Raw genomic sequence first — 24,542 nt, forward strand, 5'->3', positions numbered from 1 at the left:
AATAAATCCCCTTCCTACTGAGTTTGACCTCTTCCTCATTTCACTCCACTCTCCAAAGCCAAAAACAGGAACATGTGGTCCGGAGGAGGCCTGTGGGGGTAAAGTGTCTTCTGGATCACCGGCGAGTCGTTCACCTTCGTTTTAACTTAATAAACACGGCTGAAAACAACAAAAACACCACTATAAGATCCATGTGATTGAAACGCCAGTCCTTTGTTAAAGAAACAATGAAAAACAAATACAATAAAAAGCAACAAAATGTGTGATAAAGACTTTATTTTCCAAGGAAAAAACGGAGACAGTGTATATACATGTAAAAGAACAAATATATTCCTGACAGCAGTGTGGAAAATGAAAGCAGGGACACTAGAAAAGGTTCAAATTTGATATATATGCACAACAATTAGGCATAGGCAGCAATCTTGTCGATAAACTTGGCCATTTTGATGTCTCGTTTGGAGAGCCCTCCACAATCGTGCGTGGTCAGCGTAACGTGTACCTGTGTGGAAACACGTCAAACAAAAGCATATTTGAAACAATGGAAAGAACAATACTGATTTAAGCCTCGTCCACACGACCATTCAAGTGAAAATGCATCCTTTTTGTGTTTTCGTTTCAGGAAGGTTTTGCATGGCAACGTTTTGAAAATGATGTCCGTTTACACTAGAAACAGTGTAGATGGCATGCCAGGCCACTAGCTGGTGCTGTTGGTTGTTTTTGTAATGAAACTATAAAGACACGTGGGCAGGGTATACTCTATAAACATTAACAATGGGAGAACAAGTTGGATTGTTGTTACGGTGACTCTACCAAGCTAAACTACCAAGAACCAGGAGAACATGGACACTCTGGAGGTAAACATTCTTCTCATTGTCCATCTAGTGTATGAGCACAAGAACCATCTAGTACGACCTTGGTGCACATGTCCAGCAGCAGCAATTCTGTCGTTCACAATGGGATGGAAGCCCGAGCACTTTCAGAAAAGTAATTTTCTTGAAAACGAAAAGCCTAAAATAGCATTAAAATTACGTAGAGAACTGGTTTTTTTTTTGCAGTGTTTATTATCAATACGTAATTTGACAGTAAAGAATGTCCTCTGATGTTCGAAGTGACTTTTCTTCATCTCTGCCCACGAATGTTTAATCAGCCAATGGTGTTGCTCCACTCAAGTCGAGGAAGAAAAAAAATGTTTGTAAACTTGCAGATTTAACTTGCATCCAAGAAAATGACAGAATTTAAGAGAACATTAGCAGTAGCTCAGTATACAGCATCTACTTTGTCGAGGCTGAACCTCAGTCGGTGTGGGATTTATGTGCAAGTGTCTGGTGGAAAGTGCTGCGGGGGCCCAGAGACCTGTAGCACCGTTCTACAGCCACTTTAATAAAGAGTGGATTAGGAGCAGCATTCCTCTCAGAGCTGCCCGGTCCACCACACAGTAACTCAGTGGCTGCAGCCTAATGCCCGGAGATTTTCAGGGACTGGGTTTGTCATATCAACCACTACTTTATTCTTGAGGCAGAGAAAGTGAGAGAGCATGTGGGGCCGCGGAGGGGGAGGCGGAGATATTTGCAGAGCTTTTCGCAAGAAAAACGACGGGATTACGGCGTGAAGCTATTGAGTTCTTCTGGTCGCTCCGACGGAGCCGGAGTGCGTTTCAGGCTTTGGAGCCGGGAGCTCTCCAGACCCGGCGATGATTGTTTGACATGAAAAAATCTGACTTTATCCGGGGGTCGATTGATCTCGGCGTGTCTGCAATTTGTTTCAAACCAGGCGTAGCATTGTCAATATGGAAGTAAATCAAAACGCGTGGCCGGGATAACGCCGTTTGATTCCGCAAGCTGTGATTTCTGTAATCGATGCTAAACACATGCAGATTACGCCTCGGATCTCGGCGACAAGGTGTGAGCAACAAGGCGGAGGGAGCCGTTACCTTGTTGTAAACGTTGAACCACTCTGGGTGGTGGTTCATCTTCTCCGCCTGCAGGGCCACACGTGACATGAAGCCAAACGCCTGTTGGGGGAGAAACAGTCGGCTCTCGGTTATTAAACATCGACAGGAAGCGACAGCAGACCTAGAAAATGTGTCTTTAGCGTCATTTAAATAAAAGTGTGGGTACACCAACACCTGTTAGAATGATTAACTTCTTAAAGAGACAAGCAGTTCGGGACGTTTTGAGATGAAAAGCAGCGAACACACTGGCAGCATTTGCTACAAAGATCACATTTCTTCAATATCGGCTTGTAAAATCCGGAAGAGAATCTTAGATTCTCCTCACAATGCACAGAATTCTTAAACCGCCAAGCTGCATCACACCTCAAAGAGCTGCCAGCAGCACATTTTGTTCTCAAGACTGCCGCCTCATTGGAGTTTGCTACAGTTTCCAGAGTTTTCTCCTCTCTTACGAGAAGTTTCAGTTCTGGAGGACAAATCAAAAACTTTACCTTCACCATGAATGTTGAAAACCTATGTTTTCTTGGTTGAGCTGCTTTAGGTTTGCAAAACTGTGAAACCTACTGGAAGTTCCTTTTCAGTAAAAGGAAGTTGATCTTCTTTACTTTAAAATAAATTTGTCTTCATTTCATTAAAATGTTAAAGTGCTTTGGTTGTGTTATAACTGGCACCACTGAGAAATGACATTGCAATATATATTTTACCAATTGTCAAGATACAAAATCATTCAATCTCACACTGGACACAAAAACATTTTCTAATGTTTTCATGTCTGATTCTTCTTTAAAGTATTTATGGTGCTGTGAACTATGAACAAACAATTTAAAACTAAGTTGAAAGAAAGAGGTCATTCCAGTTTTCCATGCTTTTTTTAGTTGTTTGTTTAGATTCTTAATAGCCAAACGTACATTTGTGAGTAGATATGAATAATTGTAAATGTGTGTATCCCGTGTGGAATTTCTACAAAGAATAATATAACTATGTATACTACATAGGTATTTTAATATATGTAACGGACAGTATATGACACCGCATGGAAGACTACTGTGTGACGAGTAATGGAGAAATGGGTCAAACAAAAACACAACTACTCTTATTACAACTTTTTGGACATGTCACATTGTTTTTTTTTTTGTGTGAAATCAAAAAGTCAATCATTATTCAAAGCATTACTTATAATGGACACAATCTAATATGTCAGAAAAACAATGTTTAATAAGGTTAATCAAATATTTACGTGATTCATAAAACATGAAAAATTCAAAATCTATGGATATTTGTGCATAACCAAAACTCCCCCACTCCGTGTGCGTGGGCGTGCGTGTGTGTGTGTGTGTGTGTGATTAAAAAAAAAAAAAGCTTTAAAAATCAATTGAAACTTGCAAGCAGTTCTTGTAAAAGTGGTTCAAATAAAAGAGTAAGACCATGTTTCCGCAGATGTGCACACAGCACAAGGCTCAATGCTGCCATCTGAGGAGCGGCGGCGTCCCTGTGCATGCAGAAAACTCCCTGGACTGCACGTGTACATTGTACATACTTGCACACCCACAGAAGGGCCAGTGTATTGCACACACACACACACACACACACACACACACACACACACACTGAGCACAACACACACTCTTCATATTGCGAGTGGGGCATGTGGCTCTCTCCAATCACGCGCCATACAGGGAGTGATTACGGTTATTCTAATTATCTACAAAGAGGAGAGTGAAATCCCTCGTCATGCTCACTGTTGAACAAAGTGAAAAAAAAAAAAAAAATCAGGTAGACCTATTTCAGAGCAATTTCCCACTGCAATCTCAATTAAGCCCCTAAATGCTTCCTCTCTGCCTAATTAAATCAACTGAAATGCCATTGTTTACAGGCCGTGGCTGCGGCCCCCTCCACCACCTGACATGACGAAACAGAATTACTCTCCGCGGAAATTGCATTTAGCCTTTTTTGGTGGAGTTGCAGCCAATTTCTCCGTGGGGCAGGCGGGTTCCCGGTGCAGCGCGACGCGTGTAACACGATCGGCAGCTTGATCAAATTGGTTATCAAGGAAACCGTCTCCTGATCAATTTAAGTAATTGGCATATTCCTGCAACTTGACCCTGCTGGCACCAATTTGGAGGCTGAGGCGGTCTGCTTTTTCTCCCTTTTCATTGGCTCTAATGGGGATGGTTAAGCAGCCTGTCATGTCAGGTGTTGTCCAAACATGTCCTCTTTCTCCCCCACCCTCGCCTTGCAGCTGAGGAAAACAGGTAAAAGCTTCTCTGTGTGTGTGAAGGTTCCTGCACATTGTTCCTTTTTTCCCAAAACACCATTTTTTTTTTTGTGTCCTTCTTTCTTTCAAACCTGAACAAAAGGTAATTCCACAGCCTTTGGCTGCGACTGTGCAGTGGCAGGAACCAGATATTCTCCTCGAGACCTTCAAGATCTCTACGGGGGAAACGTAGCAGGTACAACAAATTCTGTGTGCTGTTACCACAGCAACACATGTCGGCAGACAATCAGACGTAGGAAGCTCGTAACGAAGGCAATAAAAACATTCATAGGGAGCTGTTAGCATTTTGAAAGGTAAGAACATCAATACAATTTATAAGTTTCAGTCAATGATTCTCCAAATGCTTAGTTACCATGGTAACCCCCATAACAATTTATTTACATGTGTCCCAAGTTCAATCTTGAAATTAATATTGTTGGAAAAATTTGAATAAAGTAGCAATAATAAAGTAAAATACATTTTATTATTTAAAAAGAAAAACAATCTCAACCAAAATTTGCCTTTGACCAAAATTATAAATCAAACAATATTGTATCATGAGCATTTTGCATTTGAATAAGAACAAAGTAGTTTTACAAAATGTAAAATGTGGAAGTGAAAAAGGGTTTATACAACAAGCAGTCAGCAAATAATTAATGCAGCGAATGCCTCACGGGGACGATGGATACGGTTTAACATTACGTGAATAACCCTTCATTTTCCGGGAGAACGGAGTTACTTCAATTAACTTAACATTAATGAGTACTCCAGGAAACAGGAGTCGAGTGAAATTGTAATTGTCAATCTGCTTCGAGAAGCCAGAGAAAGAAATAGCAATTTGAAAAGTTTTCAAACGACAATACAAGCAAACATAACGTTCATATCTATAAGCACACATTTTGTAATAATTGGTGGCATAAAAGCAGTAATTTATTTCACAACACGTAGTGCTGTACTGATCACGGGTCAGTTTTGTTAAACTTCTGCCCTTAAGTGACATGAACAACACACCTTAATGAGCAGGAAAAATATATTGGCAACATTCCACTGGACTTCCTTACTGTAAAAGAAACAAAAAGTTGCATTAGATTTTTTTTTTGAAAAGCGCGTGTTGCTCCGTGTTTAACGCGGGGGAGGATCCCCTTAACGCCACATGACCGCCAGCTGGGTCGCGCCACTTTCAAGCGGCATCACAATAACACTTTTACAGACTCGCTGACATTGCGACAGGTCCGCCGACTACAAACATGTGCGGTCACATCTGCGTGATACGTCTCCGCAGAGCTCCACGGTTTGGCAGCAGCTCGGCGGGACCAGTAATTGGTCACTTTAAGTCACTTTTAATTCAAGAAGCAGATTTCTCTTCCAAAAGCCAACCCGTGGCACGATGGGAGTTTTTACGGGGGGGGGGTGATTAAGAACAAATGTTGAATTAGCATCCAAATGAGCGTGTTTTCCATTTGCATTTTCAATCAGTTGAATTGACAGAGCACCAGTCGAAACCCCAAACGGAGCTTACGCTCGTTATCCGAGCTTCAAAGTGCTGTATATTATGCGGGCTGTTCGGCTTTTATCACGAGTAGTGTCACACTTCCAGAACAATTATGTATGTGCCCATTTGGACCTCACTGATGCATAAACGAACCACAGAGCAGAATGTGATTATTAGGAGGAGAGAGGAATGTGGAACACAAGATGATAGATATGCAACTTGAACCCGGACTAAAGACTTTACTTAAAAAAAAAAAGAAAAGAAAAGAAAAAGAACGAGAAGATGAGCTGTCATCCTCTAACAACTACAAGTGAAATGGGGTTGGACGTCCAAAAAGGCCTGAGCTCTCTGGACCGGCGTCAGGCGGTGGTCCCTGGGGGGCAGTAAGCAAAGCGGCAGGACACAAAGCAGGCCAAGTGGCGTGTCCGTCACCCACGGGTCATCTTGACATCCTCCACTTGGGCCAGACAGAAAATGAAACCAGCCACTCCACTCCCTGCCGAGGTCTGGTGTCAGCAGAGGTCAAGGGCTCTCTCTCTCTTTCTCTCTCTCTCTCTCTCCCCAAGCGCTTTGTTGAACCATTTGCATTGTGCGGGCCACACTTCTCCGGCGCGGCGGGTCGGCCAGACAGTCAACATATCCGTCCGCTCAGCCGGCCGATCCAACTGGCCCAACAAGCTGTTGCTGTCAGAGTCGGATAATTTGACATGACATTGCGCAGGCCCCCCCGTCTCAAATAATCAGAAACACCCGACGGCAGACCCCCACTACGCCCCCTCCCACACACACACACACACACACACACACACACACACACCCGCTTCTGAGGAGCCATTTTGGTGCTATTACGGCATGATTGTCATACAACACTGGATGAGACAATTTGACGTTGGAGCAGAGTGGTGCTCTCTCTCTCTCTCTCTCTCCCTCTCTCTCTCTCTCTCTCACTCACTCCCACCCCCCCCCTCTCTCTCATTGCGGCTGTGGGCTGGAGTACAGGACTCAGTTTCAAACACATGTGTCTGTTATTTACAGATCGGCTTTCCACCGCCGTGCAGTCCAAGGGCTTAAAAAACGCCTGCTCTGCCTTGCCAGGACTAAGTGCATGCAGATTGTGCCTACGCTTACTGGCCTCCGACAGAAACGTGTTCGCGCCGATTGCGAACGAACACATGCGACCTCCCCGCCGACGCACACTTGAAGACTCCCTCCATTACCACCCAATGATTACCCTGCAAGCTCCATCATCACCCCCTGGAAAACCTTCACTGCTGTGATTTGAATGATGGTGGTTGTGGTGATGATGATGATGATGATGATGATGATGATGATGACCACACCTCTCATGTCTCATTTCTTTTCTTTCCCAAAGAGCTCCTCACAAGCTTCCAGTTGGCCGGACCGGGCTGCCCACTACGTTGACGATAATTATGAAGCGAAGCTGCCAACACTGAGCTCCTTTCATATGTGTGTGTGTGTGTGTGTGTGTGTGTGTGTAGGGGGGGGGCACCGACGGCACGTCAAACATAGCGAGTATTAATCTTCCCAAATTAACATTCTTAAAGCCGAGAAACATATTGAACAGCTTCAACTTGACACCCTGACAGAGACCCGGGCCCTGCCACCTGGGGAACACCCGCTGGGCGACCGAGGCGTGTGCGGAGCACCTCTTCACGCACGTCAGCCCCTATTTATGTAACAAGTGTCATGTAATGGTGTTGAGGCCAACTCACGCAAACCCCCTCATTAACTGCGGGGCGACCAGCGAGGGCTTAGAGACACATCGGGCCCGTCGAAAGGCGGCAGACGTCAGGGCCATCTGAGCCTCGCCGAGGTCTGATGGCCAGATTATCTAACCACCTCCGCTCTGCAGCCACACCTCGCCGCGTCCCTCCGGCCTCCTTTCTTTTTTTTTTTTTTTTTTTTTGTCCTTCACAGGCCCGGGATGAATGCTGGATGCCTCCAGTTCCCAGGGAAAGCTCCGCTTTGGAGACGGAGGTGGGAACTGAACACCTCTGAGCCATTCGACCGGCGTCTCGTCCTGAGTGGAGGATACAGTCTAAGCACCTCTATATGGCGAGCAGAGTGTGTACACACACACACACACACACACCCACACACACACACACACACACACAGACCAGGGCTCAGATTAGAGTTGGCCGACGTTCGTGTGAAACAATTTTGGAGCCGTTGGAACATTTTCTCGATGGAAGATTGTTTGTTTTCGCTCTTATTTTTTTGTCTAACGTCGAGTGTTTGCAGGCCAACTTTCATCACAGCACATCGTTCATCGTCAACGAGTCAGAGACACTCCAAAGTGCAGAGCAGACGATTCACAGACGGCATCAAAACTTAACGGAAGAATTAACAGCGGACCGTCTGCATGAGACGGGAAAACGATGAAAAGGGAGCAATGCCAGCAGCTTATCGGGCCGGTCCTCGTGCTCTGGTACCGTGGGCATGATGAAGGAGGAGGAAAGCTCGGGGGGGGGGGGGGGGGGGTGGTTTACCAAGGGGCTCAGTTTTAGTTGTAGGACATCTTATTTAACACAAGCAGACCAAGGCCCATAACGAGAGGCAGAGGCTTCGAGGAGATTTGAAGGAGAGGGAACACCCCCACTGAATTTAAAACACAAGGAGGGGTGGAGGTGGGGGTGGGTGGGTGGGGGTGGGGGGGGCGCAGCAGTGGGAGCAGAGACGGCGATGGCAGCACAGCGACGGCCTCCTCCAGAAACCATACAAGCTGCCTCCCTCTCCAACCTGGAACTTCAGTCTGGGAGCTTGTAATGCGGTTATTGTCTGTGGTGAGCCGCCGGTTGGGCATGTTGTTTGTCTCAAGTTTGTGACATTTTCTTTTCAGCACAAAAAAAAAAATTGCCGATTGTTCAGAATTTTAAGAATACTGTAAACATTTGAGACTTTATTTTTAAGTATCTTTCTACAATAATGCCATTGGGCGCTTCTGAAAGTTTGAGTTGTTTTACTGCCACATGTTTTGCCAATTTGAAAGTGCAGAGAAGAATCATTGAATGTATGAAATATACTAATAATGTTAAAATATGGCAGCATGTAGTTAAATACAGTATTTCATTGATCATAGGAACTGATTTCATCAGACGACACTAAAAATATTCAATCAGGCCAATTTGATGTAAACACTTTGGTTCATCACTAATGTAATTTAGATGATATTTTATATTTTATCATTAAATAGCACATTCCATAGCTTTCCATCAACCAATAGTTTGCATTTATTTCAGAGTTTATTTTTCACTTTGTTGTAATGCATTTCTTTTCTTGCTTTGTAAAGCACAGTGAATTGTCTTGTGTCTGAATGTTGCTATATAAACAAACTTATTCTTAAATTAATTCATCCTTTCATCTAAATAGCAAGTCAGAAATAATCCCAAGAAGGCAAATTTGGTTAAAAAGTTTTTTTTTTTCTCAATAAACATCCGCCACCTCAAACACATCACAGTCTGACCCGTTCGCTTCTGAACTGCTCATTAAAGAGAGATAAATTAATACTTCCACCTTCTGCCCGGGTTCAACAACACACATTCCGTACATGGGAGGTATCAGATCAAATGCTTTTGGTTTTTCCGGGGGTGACCTGTTTACTCAGGTTGTTTGGGAAGGGCTTGACTTATGAAGCCGTGCAACACGTATTCAATTTATAACTTACATTTTTAATAAAGGTCAGTAAACGACCTGGATTGAGTGCTTCTCTCAGTGGAGATTTGTTTACTTCAACCAATAATAATCACCTAACTTCTGGTTGCAGACATTTATCATTATAGACCTTCCCTTCTTTTAATAAAACGGGCCTAACTCATAGACTGGATTAAAACTGGACATGATTCCATCCCAAATGCATCTTTTTACAGGATATTTTTAGGGATTTTAAGGACTGAATATTTATGGCCAGAAGGATTCCTGCCGTTGTTGTGATCCTCGGCGGAGGCAGCTCAACAGTTGAGCGTGCACAGTTCGCCTCTCTTCCACGAGCTGCATGCTAAAGCCACCAATTTCGCTAGTGTCGCATAGATGTTTCCACTCCATCCAGCAAAATGTGGAGCAGATGGTCATCCGTAAACATACACGGCATAAAGCTCATGCGCGTAAACAATATCAGTGACTTAAAGAACATGCACTGCTGTGGCCAGAATTTACAGTATTAAAGACACACACACACACACACACACACACACACCCACATACAGAGAAGTTTCCACATGTGATTGCAGGGATTCTCACTGACCAGAGCAGCCCCAGAGAGAGGATTTCACCTCTCAAACCTGATTAAATCTCCCAGACTTGACAAGGAAAATAACTCACAGTTACTTCTCAGACTACTGCCACTAACAACAAGCTGTGTACCCACACACCACAGATAGATTACCGAGCTGGTTACAACAGCATCATAACACTTTCCACTTGCTGTAATCAAAGAAAAATAAACTCAAAGAAGCAAGTCCAGCTGTCATGTTCCTTTTTAAGTTAATTTGCAGCTCTGAGTGGCTGCTTCTCCTTCATGTTCTCAGCTCCAATACAAACAGTGGATGCCCGCAGCCGTCGGTGCAGCTCTGCCGCCCCCTGGAGGAAGCAGGAGGAAGCGTCAACAGGCTTTTCTTTCTTTTTTTTTTTTTGTTATTGTCATTAAAAAATCCTGGGGATCTGATTTCCCCAAGCCCATCACTTGCAGATAAGTGGGGGATGGAAATCAGCCAGCATGTCGCTCCTCATCTCCATTCCCTCTCCTGTAAAATCCCTTTAAGAGCAGCCATGAAAAACGAGCTACGAGTATGTGAAAATGCATCAGAGAATTGGCCGGGGAGGGAGGGGGGGGGGTTTCTGGACAGAGAATAAAAGAGTGAAGGAGAACGACAGGGAGACGGACAGAAAGAATGGCCGACATGCGAAATTGGAACAACGTGAGCTCATTCCCCAATAACATGGGGCACAGACTGGGAATGAGAGACAGACAAAGAGCAAGGCAGAGATAGAAAAAAGGAGGGTGGCAACAAGCAGAAGAAGCAGGGGGGAAAAGGAAAAAAAAAAAGAGTAAAGTAGATCTACCAGAAGGAATGATGGGGTTGTTAGTGGTTTGTGAACCAGATGAAACATTTTAACCAATTTGATTGTTTGTGAAAGAAATCATTCTGATCAAAACCCCAATTGCTGCCAACTGGGCCGCCTGGCGCGTCTCAGGGTAATGCAGCCTGACGTGTCGGGGTAAGAGGAGAGGCTTTAGAGCCGGGACGAGCAGATGGGGGAGGTCAGCGCTCGCCCTCCGACTTCAAACACGTGGAAGTGTAAAAACAGGCTATTCTAGGGGATAAAACAACTAACGACGGGATTAGAGGAAGTCCGCTAAGTGGCCTTGAGACGTTGCACTAAAGTTGCACAAAGAAACATTTACATTGACTTTTTCGGTTCAATTTTACCCCCGACAATCCAACAGAACAGGGCCAGGCAGCTTTGTACGACAGGATAAATGATAGTTTTTACCTGGAAACATCGGCAACGGACATTGACTGTGTTTATTTTACAGTGTCCACAATTTTCTCCAAAAAGTGTGATATCAAATCCAGAGATGTACAACACTTCCTCTGAATAGCATTTGGTCATACTTGACTATTTCAGGGCGTTGACAACATACAGTTATGCGCCATTGCTTTTTACTTGAGTCAAAATAACAAATGTATCTTAGACATGAATGTTATATTATTTTATAATAAACCCCCAAATTAACTCCCATCATCTGGTCAACATAAGATAAAACGTGAAATTAAATTAGCAGTACACGGGTAATTGTTGTGCCTCGCATCATTTTCCCTGCCACAGATTCACATTAAATTGTATTTATTTAGGAACTCCGATGCAACCTTCTTAAAGTCTTTTGGATCCCAAAAAATAAACATGGTTCATCTCAACTGTTTATACGCGACATTTTAATTTCATTGATGTAAATGTCTAATTTACAGTATCCTTTGTTCTATCAGGGGGGTGGCTTTATGCTTGATATTTACATTTGATATTTGAAAATACCCCAATAGTGATCATAGTTATGTTCCATATATAACAAGTAGTTCTATGACAATCATTTTTTTGGCAGAAATGCAATAATTTGTATATTTCTTTGTTTCATGTGTATTACATGTAAGAAGGTAAGCTCTACATGAACTGACGTAAAGTTTATTTAGCTTTACATTACGTGTTGTATTTTTTCACGGAGCAGTTTGGGGTCAACGGGCTTCGTCAAGGTGCCACAGTGGTGACCTGTTCTTAGTGGGATTCAAACCTGCAGTTAAAAGCTCACTTCTCGAAGCAGCCCACTGAGTTGCTGAATTCAGCATTCAAAAAAAAAAAAAAAAATGGATGGGCCCCACTTTGCCTTAATCTATGGTCAGACTTTGCTTCTCAGACTGAACATAAATAATATGAACTATTATCTTGTGGAATTTGATATGGAAGGGCTAGAAATGGAGATTGTGAAAGTGATTTAGTGGTTGAGTTTGCTCAGAGGGGCTGGAGTTGTACCGGTTGAAAGTGACGGAGAGTTTCGTTTTGGGAATCAAAGATATAAACCGTCTGGTTATTCTTAAAGTAATACAGTACACACAGCAGTAGAGGACACAGGTCACACACACACACACACACACACACACACACACACACACACACACACACACACACACACACACACACACACACACACACACACACACACACACACACACACACACACACACACACGCACACGCACACGCACACATACAGAAAAGATACAGTCAGTAGGATGCATTCAGTCATGTTTTTCACTCTTCTTTTTTTTTCGTTAACTGCATTAATTCTGATCTATGTTTGTGCCACTTTCACTGCAGGATGAACCAACAAGAAAATGTTCACTCTGATTTTGTTTGAAAACATGCAGTTATAATCATCCTTGGAAGAGCAGCAACTTTCCACTATTACAATAATGGAAGAGAATTAAAGATTTGGTGCAGTCAAACGTTACAGAGATTGAAGTGGATGGCTCTGTGTGCAGACAAAAGCACAATCAGATCTCACAGTACCTTTTATTTATTGTTGATATTGTCTTTCACAAGTGCTTTGTTCAACCAACCAAGCTGAACAAAATGAAACATTAACCCACAGACAAGATGAAACCACCAACTCCACATTAGAAAATACAGCATTGCACTTTAGATTTCACTGGAGAACCTCCGCTAAAAAGAATATACCATCTATTTTTACATGCTCCAAACACCAGTTAAAGGAATGGCCAAATAACAATATTAATGCAGTATCACTTCTTTCAACCCTCTGCCCTAAATCCACACAACCAAACATGGACGTTGACGTCTACACAGTGAGACAGACTTAACTGTAGCTGATTATCCACAGACTTCAAGAGCATTTTATCTGTGTAGATCTGTGCTTGTTGAAGTGTGTGATCGGTTAACAGAGAGCTTCAACAGGGCACAGCAGCAGGAACATGGAGTTCAATAGTCGGCTGTAAACAAACGCACAAACATCACCCACCTGATTAAAGGTTTTAAAGTGAAGCTCTTTGAAAATGGCATCTCGGTCGTCCACCTCCATCCAGCCTGTGGCCCGGAGCTCCGTCAGCTGCTGATCTCGGTCTGCAGCAGAGAGCCAGTGGGAGTCTGACGACTGCATGAAAATCATCCTCATTTAATAACATCACACCTCAAAAACTAGCAGTTTAACAGACAGATCACATCTGATTTCACAACTCTTGGTGCTTCGGTGCTGATTCAGCCCTTTCATTGTCAGTTTAATGCTCTTCTCTAGAATAACTCCAAATGCCATGGTAAATACCGGGTGTTGTACACATCTCACCCACGAGGAGGCAGTCTACTACCAAACATGACTGCCACTTGAGAATTTTAAAAATTCAAGACAAGGACGAAGCAAAAACTAAATCCTGCACGATTGCAATTATCCACAAGCACTACATGATTCCAGAAACATGCGTTTTTATGGAGATATGCCTAACAGCTATTTAATATATTGCTTCTTTTTTATAGTAACAGGTGTAGTAACTCCTAATAAACGATTAAGAGACTACAGCTTAAGTTTTAGCAGCCCACTTTGAAATACGGCAAGGCTTTAAAAAAAAAAAAAAGAAGATAACGTTATTACAAAACCTCACATTTTGTTTCATTCTAAACAGGAAACACGAGGTAAAGTCAGTCATGTTGACAACACTGTCGTGGAAATAAGACCACAACAAGGATCTGTTATTTGAGCTCATAAATCCCGATATAAAAAAAAACATTAACGCCGCATTAAAAAATGCAACATAAACAATCACAAAATAGTCAAACGCTTTGATATTCACGAGTGTCAATCAACATATAAGCACATTTGATTAATTTGGACTCTTTTCCAATGGAGTTCGGCTCGTGTTTTTCCCCCAAGCGCGCGCTCATCTGGAGCCGACGTGTTTTGCACGGTGCTCGGCTCGTGAGACGACTCCCCACGTGCATTGCACGAAACACACTTCAGTGCAATAATATGCTTATAGATGTTAATGCTAAAGGTGTAATAACACTCACCATGTTGGAGGAGCAGCTCCTGGAGAGAAGAGGTGACCACAGCCGGGGCAGCAGGCTGCACGGCCACGAGCCGCCTGTTCGCAGGCTAAACATTAACGCAGACATGAATGAATGTTGTTTTCCGTCCGGTGTGACCCCCCCACCACACACACACACACTTTACTCCCTGGTGCTCGTGTCAAATCCGACCTCCACTCACTCACTCACTCACTCACTCACACCTTCCCTCTCGCTCACATGCCGCCATGGCTGGTTAGTTTAGTGCCTGATTAAAATGCCTGAGGAGGTCATGGGGAGGTGAAACCAAACCTGCAGGCCGGAAGCGTCTGCTCCGATCGTGGAAATACAATCAAATAAAGTTCACTTTTATCCCACACATTGAAGATAACCGGCACTTTTCATTTAAACTAAATGGGTTCAAGTGATTTAAGTGAGTTTGACTCCAGTTGACCCCAATTGATGCTCCCTTTTGTTGACAAGTTACATCAACCTGAAACATTGAAGTCAGTAAACACATTTTAGTTCAGGGGCCACATACAACACAATATCATCTCGAGTGTGCAGGACTGGTGAAATACTGCCACAATAACCCTTTAAATGCCAACCTTTCTTTGTTGTGCTGCAGAGGAAACATATTTGAAATGTCTATATTTTCAATTACGACGAAAAATTACAACAATCTCAACATAAAGCCAATTTGAATGTGCAAAACACAGTGAAATGTCCAACAAGCTTCTTCGATAGCTGTTGCATTATGCATGTTTTTACAAAGTCAACCTGACAGAATGACTGAGGTTAATGTTCATTTGTATTTCTGCAACGATGGCAGGGTCTCAGCGTTGTGTCGCCACTAAATGTGTTTCTAAAAAAATGTGTTTTCTTTGAAATGTGTACAATTTGCTCCGTGGCTTGGCCAGATTGGATCGAGTGCATCGATTTTGACCCACGGGCCTTATGTTGGATATGCCTGTTTTAAGGGCATCGCAAAAACAATATTCAAGTGAAGCGTGCTCAATCAAGATCAGATTGAGACTATTACATAACTTACACTCATAGTGTTATCTGGATGTAATTATAACCTATGAAAATACAATTTCTAAAAGTGAGTCCAATGTGAATTGTTCTGCAGAGCACATTTAAAATGTAGGTAATGATTTATTAATTTGTGAGATTAGTAACTAATAACAGGTCATATTTCTCGCACGAGTCGTCACACAGTTAATTAATGTCCGAGTCTCACGGCTCATTAAATTCTACCAGCCAATGGCTACAACTGATATTGAAATGGTGGCACTACCCTACTTGAGAAAAATATATGTGACTATCATTAGTATGTGTTTTTTTTGGTATGGGCAGGGTGATGGTTCAAATCCCACCTGCTTGGCAGATGAAGTTCACTTTAAATGAGGTTGATGAGCCATTAAAGCCGTGGTTAGAATCATATGGCCACATAGTCTCCATTTTGGCTCGGTTAACTTACTATTCAGGAAAAGAAATTTAACCTATTCACAGATTTGGGAACATTTAAAACACATGATTTATTACAATTATTTTTGACTTAAGCTGCAAAATTTTGGGGGAGGATTGTTGTGTTGAGAGTTCCCTCTTCTCTAACGCAGCATGTCACGATCTGAAATGCTTCATCTAAACAAATAAACCTTTAGTATTTTTATTTTTTTTTAAATCACATTGGCTCAAATCTTTAGAATCATTCAAACACACAACCCTGATTTTCAAGCGACTAAATTATAAACAGCATGCAATATTGACAGACCCATATTTCATAGCTGATCGAAAACAAACAAAAAAACCACCTCAGAAACAGAAAGTAAAACATCTGGGAGATGCACATGTTCGGAAAATTTGGAAGAGGCAACAGAAACCAGGACGAGCATGGAACACTGAAACAAACCCATCAAATCAGGACTGGGGACAGAAAGACTGTGTTGTGATGTGACGACTGGATGCAAGAAGCTGAACCTGAACATTATCAGTTATTATTCGTAGGAACTGAGCTCATTTTAAAGTCGACTGATGTAAAGTCTAACCTACATAATGGTAAACATTGCCCCGGGCAAACTTTTTTAAAACATTTTGCCGTCATCAAATTCAAAATGAGCTCAAATGTTATATTTTCAACAACCAGGACGTTGTTTTAGTTTTCCTGTAAAGATGAAGAAGAAAAAAAACAAAACATGGGTTCATGAGAATTGCATGTTGTTAAATCCTTGCTTTTTTTTAATTATTATTATAATTTACACCACGTACCAACTTTTTTTTGGGGAAAAGGGTTCGATTGCAGTTTGTGTGTTTTGTTTTGTTTTTTCAGTCCTGATGCTCGTGCTCCTGTCCGGGTATGAGCCAGCGGATGCTGTCTGTCCGCAGAATGGCGTAAATCGTGAAGCTGGTGATGAAGAGGATGGAGAAGACCAGCAGCCAGTCGATGCCCTTCACGGGGACGCTGGGCAGCGGCCCCAGGAGGTCCGCCTCCGTCACGTTTCCGTCGGCGCCAGCCTCAAACCCTGCAACACAGCAGAGAGGAGGAAGGGTTTTCGGTGGCTTTCGATTGGAAGTCGGGAGTTTTTAATCTCGGGGGCTGGATGTCTTCAGCACAAGCGAAGCCGCAGGCTGTGGTCTTGGGTACCTGTCTGGTTGGAGATGAAGGAGGTGAGCGTCTCCAGCGTCCGGTCGGTGTGGTTGAAGCGGGCCATGGGTTTGGCCCCCTGGAACAGCAGGATGTTCGGCACCGCCACCGTGCCGAACCTGGTGGAGAGGCTGCTGGAGGACCGAGACAGGGGCGGGACATGAGGGTGACGGATGGCGTGTGGCAAGAGATTCAGATCCGTCTCATCCGCTCTAATACGGTTTCATTTACTTGCTTTAAGTCGAAGACGAGGTGAAACACTCATGTCACTGGGTAATAATGATGGCTTTGTGGAGCCACCTCAGGACCTCGTGGCTGTTCAGATATTCTGCTGAATAATGCAACGTTTTGCTGTAACCAGCGTTCTCGCCACACGGATCATTTATCAACGATATATGTAATAGTCTCACTGATTCCCCCCCCCCAAAAAACTTGCAAACTGGGACTTTCCTGGAGTCTCAAAGGAAAATTTGCTTCATTTTTCATCCTACATTATGATATATTATAATAGAACTTACAGACAAGAGGCATTGCTTTAAAACCTGGGATAACATTTGATGAAGAATACTTTCACAACCACCCCACGAAAGCAACAGAAAAGCTGTCTGACAAACATACGTCGGCATGAAGAGCAAGGGGGCAGTGTTACAGTGCATACAGCTTTTGTTTTCCACTACGTCCCCCTGAGTCAGGACTGTGAAACTAATATACAAAACAGTGTCATACCCTCAAAGTAATCACTAATGATAATTTAACTGCTACAAGTAAGATCAGTTACAGTGTAACTTTAGAAGAGCCTCCAAAGTTGGCGACACGATGCGTCCCAATGCCCCCTACCTGCTGTGCTGCGAGGCGTCCAGGGCCAGGAAATGCATGCTGGGAAACACCCTTGGCAGGGCGTTGAAATGAGGAGCCAGGCTGGCTGAGAACTGGCACCAGGCAGTGAAGAACAGCACCACGGAGCACTCCGTGCTGTTGGCGTTGAGGAACTCCATTAAGTCCTGGGAGGCGAGAGGAACACGTGACGACCGGGATTCAGTGAGAGAAGAAGAACAAGACTGCGGTGAACTTTGACACGACGCTGGTGACAGTGGAGAAATCCTGTCTGCCAGAGGATCATCGTTTGCTTGAACCAGTATTTGAGCTAATTTAGTTGTATTGTGCCAATTATGTTTGAAAGTAAGTACACATTGTTTTCGCATACAGGCATCAGAGGAGACCTTAAGCCCGAACTAATAGTACTATATTAATTTCTTTGGGGAATTTCCTTTTCCACATTGACCCCCCGGCCGTGGGGATTGAACCTGCGAACTTCTGATCTCAAGCATTGATACACATTCATACACTGAAATTTTAGAAAACAATAAATACTGTAGAAAACCTAAGAGAGATATTTATTTGTTTAAGTTTTCATTTAACTTTATAGAACATGTTGCTGAGCCTGGGAGCTTCTTGCCCTTTTTATTAGAATGTTAAAACAAAGGCGCCCATTGTCTAAGATTAAAAATTAAATCGATAACATGTTGCAAACCTGAAAAGTTGTTTAATAAGCATTTGCTCAAAGGCATGTAAACACATTTAAGTGTTGTAGTTTGTATTTTTTTTTTTTTCACTTTTACAGCAAATAATCAGCTCCTAATATCGGTTATCGGCCTCCTTGACTACTAATAGTCGGTATCAAGATCGGCTTTAAAAAACCATATCGGTCCATGTCTAATTGGAACTTTAATGTCCTATTACAACAAAGTATTATAAGTGCGCACAAACCCGCAAAACTCAGTTGGGAGTTGTTGCATGTGAGCGTCTGAGGCGGTGCGAGTACCTGCGAGGCGTTCAGGACCTGCACGGTGAAGCCGTCCATCCCTGTGACGTTCCTGCGGTCACAGTTCACCTTGAACGGCTTGGCGGTGTCGGTGGCGTTCAGCTCGTCCGTCGCCCCCGAGTCGGCGCGCACGATGTCCAGAGTGACCTGGGAGGGAAAAGCCCGGTGAGAAGTCGCCAGAATCACGCCAGTTACTTTTATAGTATCATAGTAAGTATGTCTGTGAAAACATCCAATATAAATTAATGCACCAAAACACCAAACTTTATGTCGTTATTGCTAAAACAAAGATACGCATGGAATCCTTCCATATGAAAATGTTTTAGTGTGCAATATGCAAAAATGTTGAAGACTGAAATAATAACACGATTCCCGATTAAAAAGTAGATGATGTGTGTCTTTATGCTTTCTTTTTCTCATAATTTACACCTGCTGGGGTTTTTTTCATCATCAGTTAATTTTCCATCCTTGATTTGTGCTTTTCAGCTTCTGGCTTCAGCTCCGCGGCCAATAAATCTTTACTTATTTTTCTTAATTAGTTAATTGCACATTTTTTGGACAACTTCTCATTTAATCAGATTTTTCTTTCACATTTAAAAGTCTGTCATTTTGAATGTGCAAAACGGTGCATGGAAGCATAATCCACATTTCAGTCAGTCTAAATATTCACATAAATATTCAACATATTGTGCAGCCCTCGCAGCTTTAGTTTCTGCTTCATATCTTACGACTATAGTGTATTGTTACACTCTTTACAATCAAATGGTAAAGTGCTGAAGGAAACTCAAAGCTAAAAGTAGCTGTCAGGCTAAACTCTTACTTAATATTTTCTTTGTGAATTGGTTAATAATGTATTTATGTTTAAAGTGCTTAAAGCAGTGAATTAAAAAGAAAAAGAAAAACAGATTCTGGTTTGTGACGACGAACCTGCTGTGACGTTTCGGCATCACCGTCCTCTCCCGATTCTCCGCCATCGGCCACGGCAGGCGAGCCGCACCGCTCGCTGTTTTCATCGCAGAACGGCGAGAAGCCCGACAGGTAGTCCTTCACATTTTTGGGGAAAAGGGATTCAATGTCAGACGGGTCGATGGGGGTTTCCGTCCCCATCACCGCGTCCGCGATCTCAGCAGTCTTGAACTGCCTCTTTGGCCGAGAGTCCAGGTCGTCGGAGTCCACAAACTTTGGGCTGTTCTCCAAATCCTCCGACATGATGACCTCCATGGATTCATCATTTTCTGAAAGAAGGAAATTAAAGCATGTTAAACTCAATATGAAGCATTTCTCTAATTTTCCTCCATGTTTACCTTTTCATAGATATAATCACTGTGCTAATAATAAAATTTTTGCCATTTTCTATACAATGATTTAAAAATGTGACCACAAAAAAAAAGAATCATCAGCATTGCAGTGTCTTCAAAGTTACTTGAAATATGCTCTGTGGTCATCGCGTGTGGCAACAACCACATTGATCTGCACTGACTCCAGACTTCTGACGTGCAATTTATATCGTCAATAAGTCTATTTATGAATGAATGAATCAGAATTCAGCTTCCAACAGCTACATAGTTCACCTTGCCCAGGCAGAAAAGTTTGTAATTTGGAATAAATGTGGTTGTTTTTACTGTTTCGCTCACAGGAGAAAGGAATCTTATATTTCCATGTAGGTCGTTATTACCACAGGACTACATTCTTTCTGATTTACTGCAAAATAACATTTCAGTGTAAATGCAACTCTTTTGTTTTTCAAAAAGAAATGTCTGATAATGGTGCTCGTTATAGCAGCACACACAATATTGACTGCTTTGAAACAATCTATAGATTATATTAAGGTTTTATTTCAAGAGGACTACAACATCAGTTTTGTCCTCCAAAGTTTTTGATGGTTGAGGACAATTGGGTAGTGGTTAGTGCTACCGCCTCACAGCAAGAAGGTTATGGGTTGAAATGCCGGCCGATCCTTTCCGAGTGGAGTTTGCATGTTCCCCCCATGTGTTCCTCCAGGTACTATTTGCTCCCACGGTCCAAAGGCATGAATGTGAGGATGACTGGTGACCTTAACTTGCCCCAAGGTGAGAATGTCATTGGTCCTCTGTCTCTGTGCCTTTGCCCTGTGACAGACCGGTGATCTGATGGGTATCTGATACCCCACACTCGCCCACAGTTTGCTGGAATTGGACCCTGAACAAGATTATCTGATATTGAAGCTGGATTTGATCACTGAACCATATTACCTGATGTTTTTCTGATTTGGTTCACGTTTTTGAAAGGTTACTGTGACACAATTAACCTTATTTGTTATCATGCTACATATAGTGTCTTGCGACACTGTACATGAAGATCTGGTTTTACTGTGTTTTACAGTGACAATAATGGGATTTTAACTGAAACCATTCATACATTTGTCAAAACACTGACCTGCAACTGCAAAAATACAGAATTGCACACCTACAATACCAACCGCTTCAACCAGCCTGAAGAAAATTGGTTTTATTGTCAAACCTTTGAATAATGACAAGCTGACTGTAAACGTGTGCGAATACATGGATATTACGACGTAAACAGCGACTATAAACAATAACATGATTTGAGCTCGAGAGATGTTGTCACGTTAGCAGAGCTCAGCTAGCGAGCAGCGGCCGGTTTCTTACCTCGAGCAGCGACGCACGAAAACCTCCACAAATCACTACATTGTAAGATAAATACCAACGCGAACGGAACGTGGAGTTTAGTCACGATCTTCGTCATGTTTCGTTTTATAGTTTTTGAGGAAAAAGTATTGTCGTTGGTCACACCATGATGAGATGTTAGTTGTTTCTGTCCTCGGAACTAAAGAACAGGAGGAGGCGCGGCGGACGAAACCAAATGTGACACAGAGCAAAGACTGCTTCCGCCCAAGAACAGAACAAGTTTCGTTTACAACAACAACAACAACAACAACAACAACAACAACAACAACAACATAAACAAATAAATAAAATCTTGAAGTGATTATGATTCGTGTGTGTGTGTGTGTGTGTGTGTGTGTGTGTGTGTGTGTGTGTGTGTGTGTGTGTGTGTGTGTGTGTGTGTGTGTGTGTGTGTGTGTGTGTGCGCGCTTTAGATTCATAATGTGTATTGAATATTGTGAGAAGCTTGTGCTAATTGATTATGTTACAAAATGTATTGTAGTCATCAATTGCTGTCATCATTGTGCTATACTTTATTGGGAACACATATATAAATATTAGCCTGGTTAACTTATCTGCTTTATTAACCCTTCAGTGTCACATCCTGTGGCCCGTGACTTGGGCTGGTGTCGGTCTGTGGGGCTCCCTCACGCCAGGACCAGAATTTAGCACTATTCTGGTAGCCCCACCCGCATGGGTGAAAATCATTCCAGAGGGCTGGCGATGGTCACTAAAATGTAAAAAACCCAAAAAAGACACATATGATGATCCAAGAGTTTGGTGAGATGGAAAAGTGTAATGTTACAAAAAAAACAACCCAAAAAAGACTTCTGCTTTAAAGCTGCTTTTCTTCCAGGGATGCTGCAGGATGAGATAACCCACCCTCACATATCAGTTTGTCACATTCACAGAACTGTGAGTATAAAGATTATACATACACGTCATGGAAAGACTGAGAGGCGTTTCTCTGTAAACAGAAAGGAAACTTTTAGATCAATTCACCGGCACCAAGAAGAGAGATGGCGCAGCAAGTAATTCAGCTGGAGCAAGAAAAACTGAGTTGTTCAATCTGTCTGGAGTTTCTGAAGGATCCGGTCACTATTCCCTGTGGACACAGCTACTGCATGAGCTGTATCAAAGACTACTGGGACACGGATGAAAAGAAAACGACTAGATGCCCTCAGTGCAGACAGGATTTCACACCGAGGCCTGTGTTGGTGAAAAACACCATGTTAGCAGAGATAGTGGAGGACCTAAAGAAAGTGGGGCTTCCCACTGCCTCACCTGATCATTTCTACGCTGGACCTGAAGATGTGGCCTGCGATTTCTGCACTGGGAGGAAGCTGAAAGCGTTCAAGTCCTGCTTGGTATGTTTGGCTTCTTACTGTGAGCGGCACCTGCAGCCTCACCATGATGTAGCCCCGTTAAAGAAGCATAAACTTGTTGAAGCCACCTCGAAGCTTCAGGAGAACATCTGCCCTCACCACAACGAGGTGATGAAGATCTACTGCCGCACTGATCAAAAGTGCATCTGCTATCTCTGCTCCCTTGATCAGCACAAGAGTCACAAGACTGTCTCGGCCGAGGCAGAGAGGGCAGAGAGGCAGACTGATCTCGCAGGGAATCGGGAAATTATTCGACAGACAATCCAGGACAGAGAGGAAGACATGAAGAAACTTCAGAATAAAATAACAGCTGTCAATTGTTGTGCTGATAAAACTGTGACGGACAGTAAGAAGGTTTTCAAAGATTTGATCGGTTTCATTGAGAAAAAAAGCTCCAATGTGACAGAGAAGATCATTAACCAGCAGAAAACTGAAGTGGGTGAGTTGAAAAAGCTTCAGGAGACGGTGCGGCAGGAGATTGAGGAGCTGAAGAAGAAAGACTTTGAACTAGAACGGCTCTCATTAACAGAAGATCACCTTCATTTCATCAACAGCTACCAATCACTGTCACTTCAGAGTGCTTCTTCACACGTACCAAGCAAAGGCGTAAAATCTCCAAACATTGAAGGAATGATGCCGGCTGTGTTGACCCTGAGAGATGAACTGCAGGCGACTCTGGGTAAAGATTTGGTGAAGTACGGACAGAGGGCCTCTAAAGTGAGTGTTCAAGAACCCAAAACAAGATATGGGTTTCTGAAGTATGCTTGGCAACTCTCGCTGGATCCAATGACTGCAAACCCATTTCTGGCTCTGTCTGCTAACAACAGAAAGGCAACATTAATGAAAAATCAACAGTCCTTTTTTTGTTACCCTGAAACGTTCCTGAAGTGGTGGCAGGTGCTGGGACCAGACGGCCTGACTGGGCGTTGTTACTGGGAGGTGAAGTGGAGCGGCCGGGTTTCCATTGCGGTGGCCTACAAAGACATCGGCAGAGCAGGCAACGCGTCTGATTGTGCATTTGGACATTCTGAAAAATCCTGGGCGTTGCGGTGTGTCAGCAGTGGCTATTCATTCCACCATAAAAACACCATCACTCCACTCTCAGGTCCTCATTCCTCCCGAGTCGGGGTGTATCTGGATCACAGTGCAGGGACTCTGTCTTTCTACAGCCTCACTGAAACCACGACTCTCCTCCACAGAGTCCAGACCCAGTTCACGCAGCCTCTCTATCCAGGCTTTTGGCTTCTTGACACTGGAGATTCTGCCAAATTCACATTCTCAGCTTAACTTCGTGTGGCGGTACCAGAGAAGCTAAAGCTACCGCTTAAAGATAAGTGGATCTTCTCATCATGACAGAATGGAATTACACCACATTTAATTTAATTGTGTGGGATGTGTGGTATAGTTGAAGGCAGAAATAACAATTGCGACGTTTGTCGGAAAATCCTTTGTTACAAGCAGATAATCATTCGTTTTCATTCCTTATCAGTGATATTTTTGCATTGTTAAATAATTTGTACAATACAGCTGTGTTGAGGTGCTGCATATGATGTATACATCTAGTAAATATTTACTGATATTAACCAATAAATATTAATATTAAATTCTGTGTGGAGCAATGTTACAAAAGTATTTCTATTCTATTCTATTCTATTCTTACTGAACATATGCTTTATGAATTGCTCATCATTAATTGTCCATATAGAATATTGCTTATGCAAAATGTCATGTCATGTA

General features: G+C 42.8%; 3 protein-coding genes across 4 annotated transcripts; 1 reads left to right on the forward strand and 2 right to left on the reverse strand.

Annotated features, from left to right (window-relative positions):
• Nucleotides 1-275: 275 nt before the first annotated feature.
• Nucleotides 276-14,535, reverse strand: LOC308139407 (pterin-4-alpha-carbinolamine dehydratase 2). Its single transcript, XM_080508849.1, has 4 exons — nt 14,289-14,535; nt 13,249-13,380; nt 1,931-2,011; nt 276-499 (listed from the first exon to the last, which is right to left on the reverse strand). The coding sequence occupies exons 1-4, from the start codon at nt 14,391-14,393 to the stop codon at nt 404-406; spliced, it is 414 nt and encodes a 137-aa protein (XP_080364975.1). The 5' UTR covers nt 14,394-14,535; the 3' UTR covers nt 276-403.
• Nucleotides 14,536-15,814: 1,279 nt separating this feature from the next.
• On the reverse strand, nt 15,815-21,567 carry txndc15 (thioredoxin domain containing 15). Of its 2 annotated transcripts, none has more exons than XM_080509448.1 (6): nt 21,403-21,567; nt 19,682-19,989; nt 18,755-18,901; nt 17,770-17,933; nt 16,933-17,063; nt 15,815-16,810 (listed from the first exon to the last, which is right to left on the reverse strand). In XM_080509448.1, the coding sequence occupies exons 1-6, from the start codon at nt 21,497-21,499 to the stop codon at nt 16,614-16,616; spliced, it is 1,044 nt and encodes a 347-aa protein (XP_080365574.1). In that variant the 5' UTR covers nt 21,500-21,567; the 3' UTR covers nt 15,815-16,613. The 2 variants fall into 2 exon arrangements, with proteins under 2 accessions (XP_080365574.1, XP_080365573.1); XM_080509447.1 differs by having other exon boundaries at nt 16,933-17,066.
• An 872-nt stretch (nt 21,568-22,439) lies between these two features.
• Nucleotides 22,440-24,092, forward strand: LOC308139183 (E3 ubiquitin/ISG15 ligase TRIM25-like; the record flags this gene model as incomplete). The annotated part of the gene is made up of 1 exon (XM_080508530.1): nt 22,440-24,092. One exon carries the CDS (start codon nt 22,440-22,442, stop codon nt 24,090-24,092), a length of 1,653 nt encoding a protein of 550 aa, XP_080364656.1.
• Nucleotides 24,093-24,542: the final 450 nt, after the last annotated feature.

This window comes from Blennius ocellaris (genome assembly GCF_963422515.1).
Source record: "Blennius ocellaris genome assembly, chromosome: 14".
In the NCBI taxonomy this organism is placed as follows: domain Eukaryota; kingdom Metazoa; phylum Chordata; class Actinopteri; order Blenniiformes; family Blenniidae; genus Blennius; species Blennius ocellaris.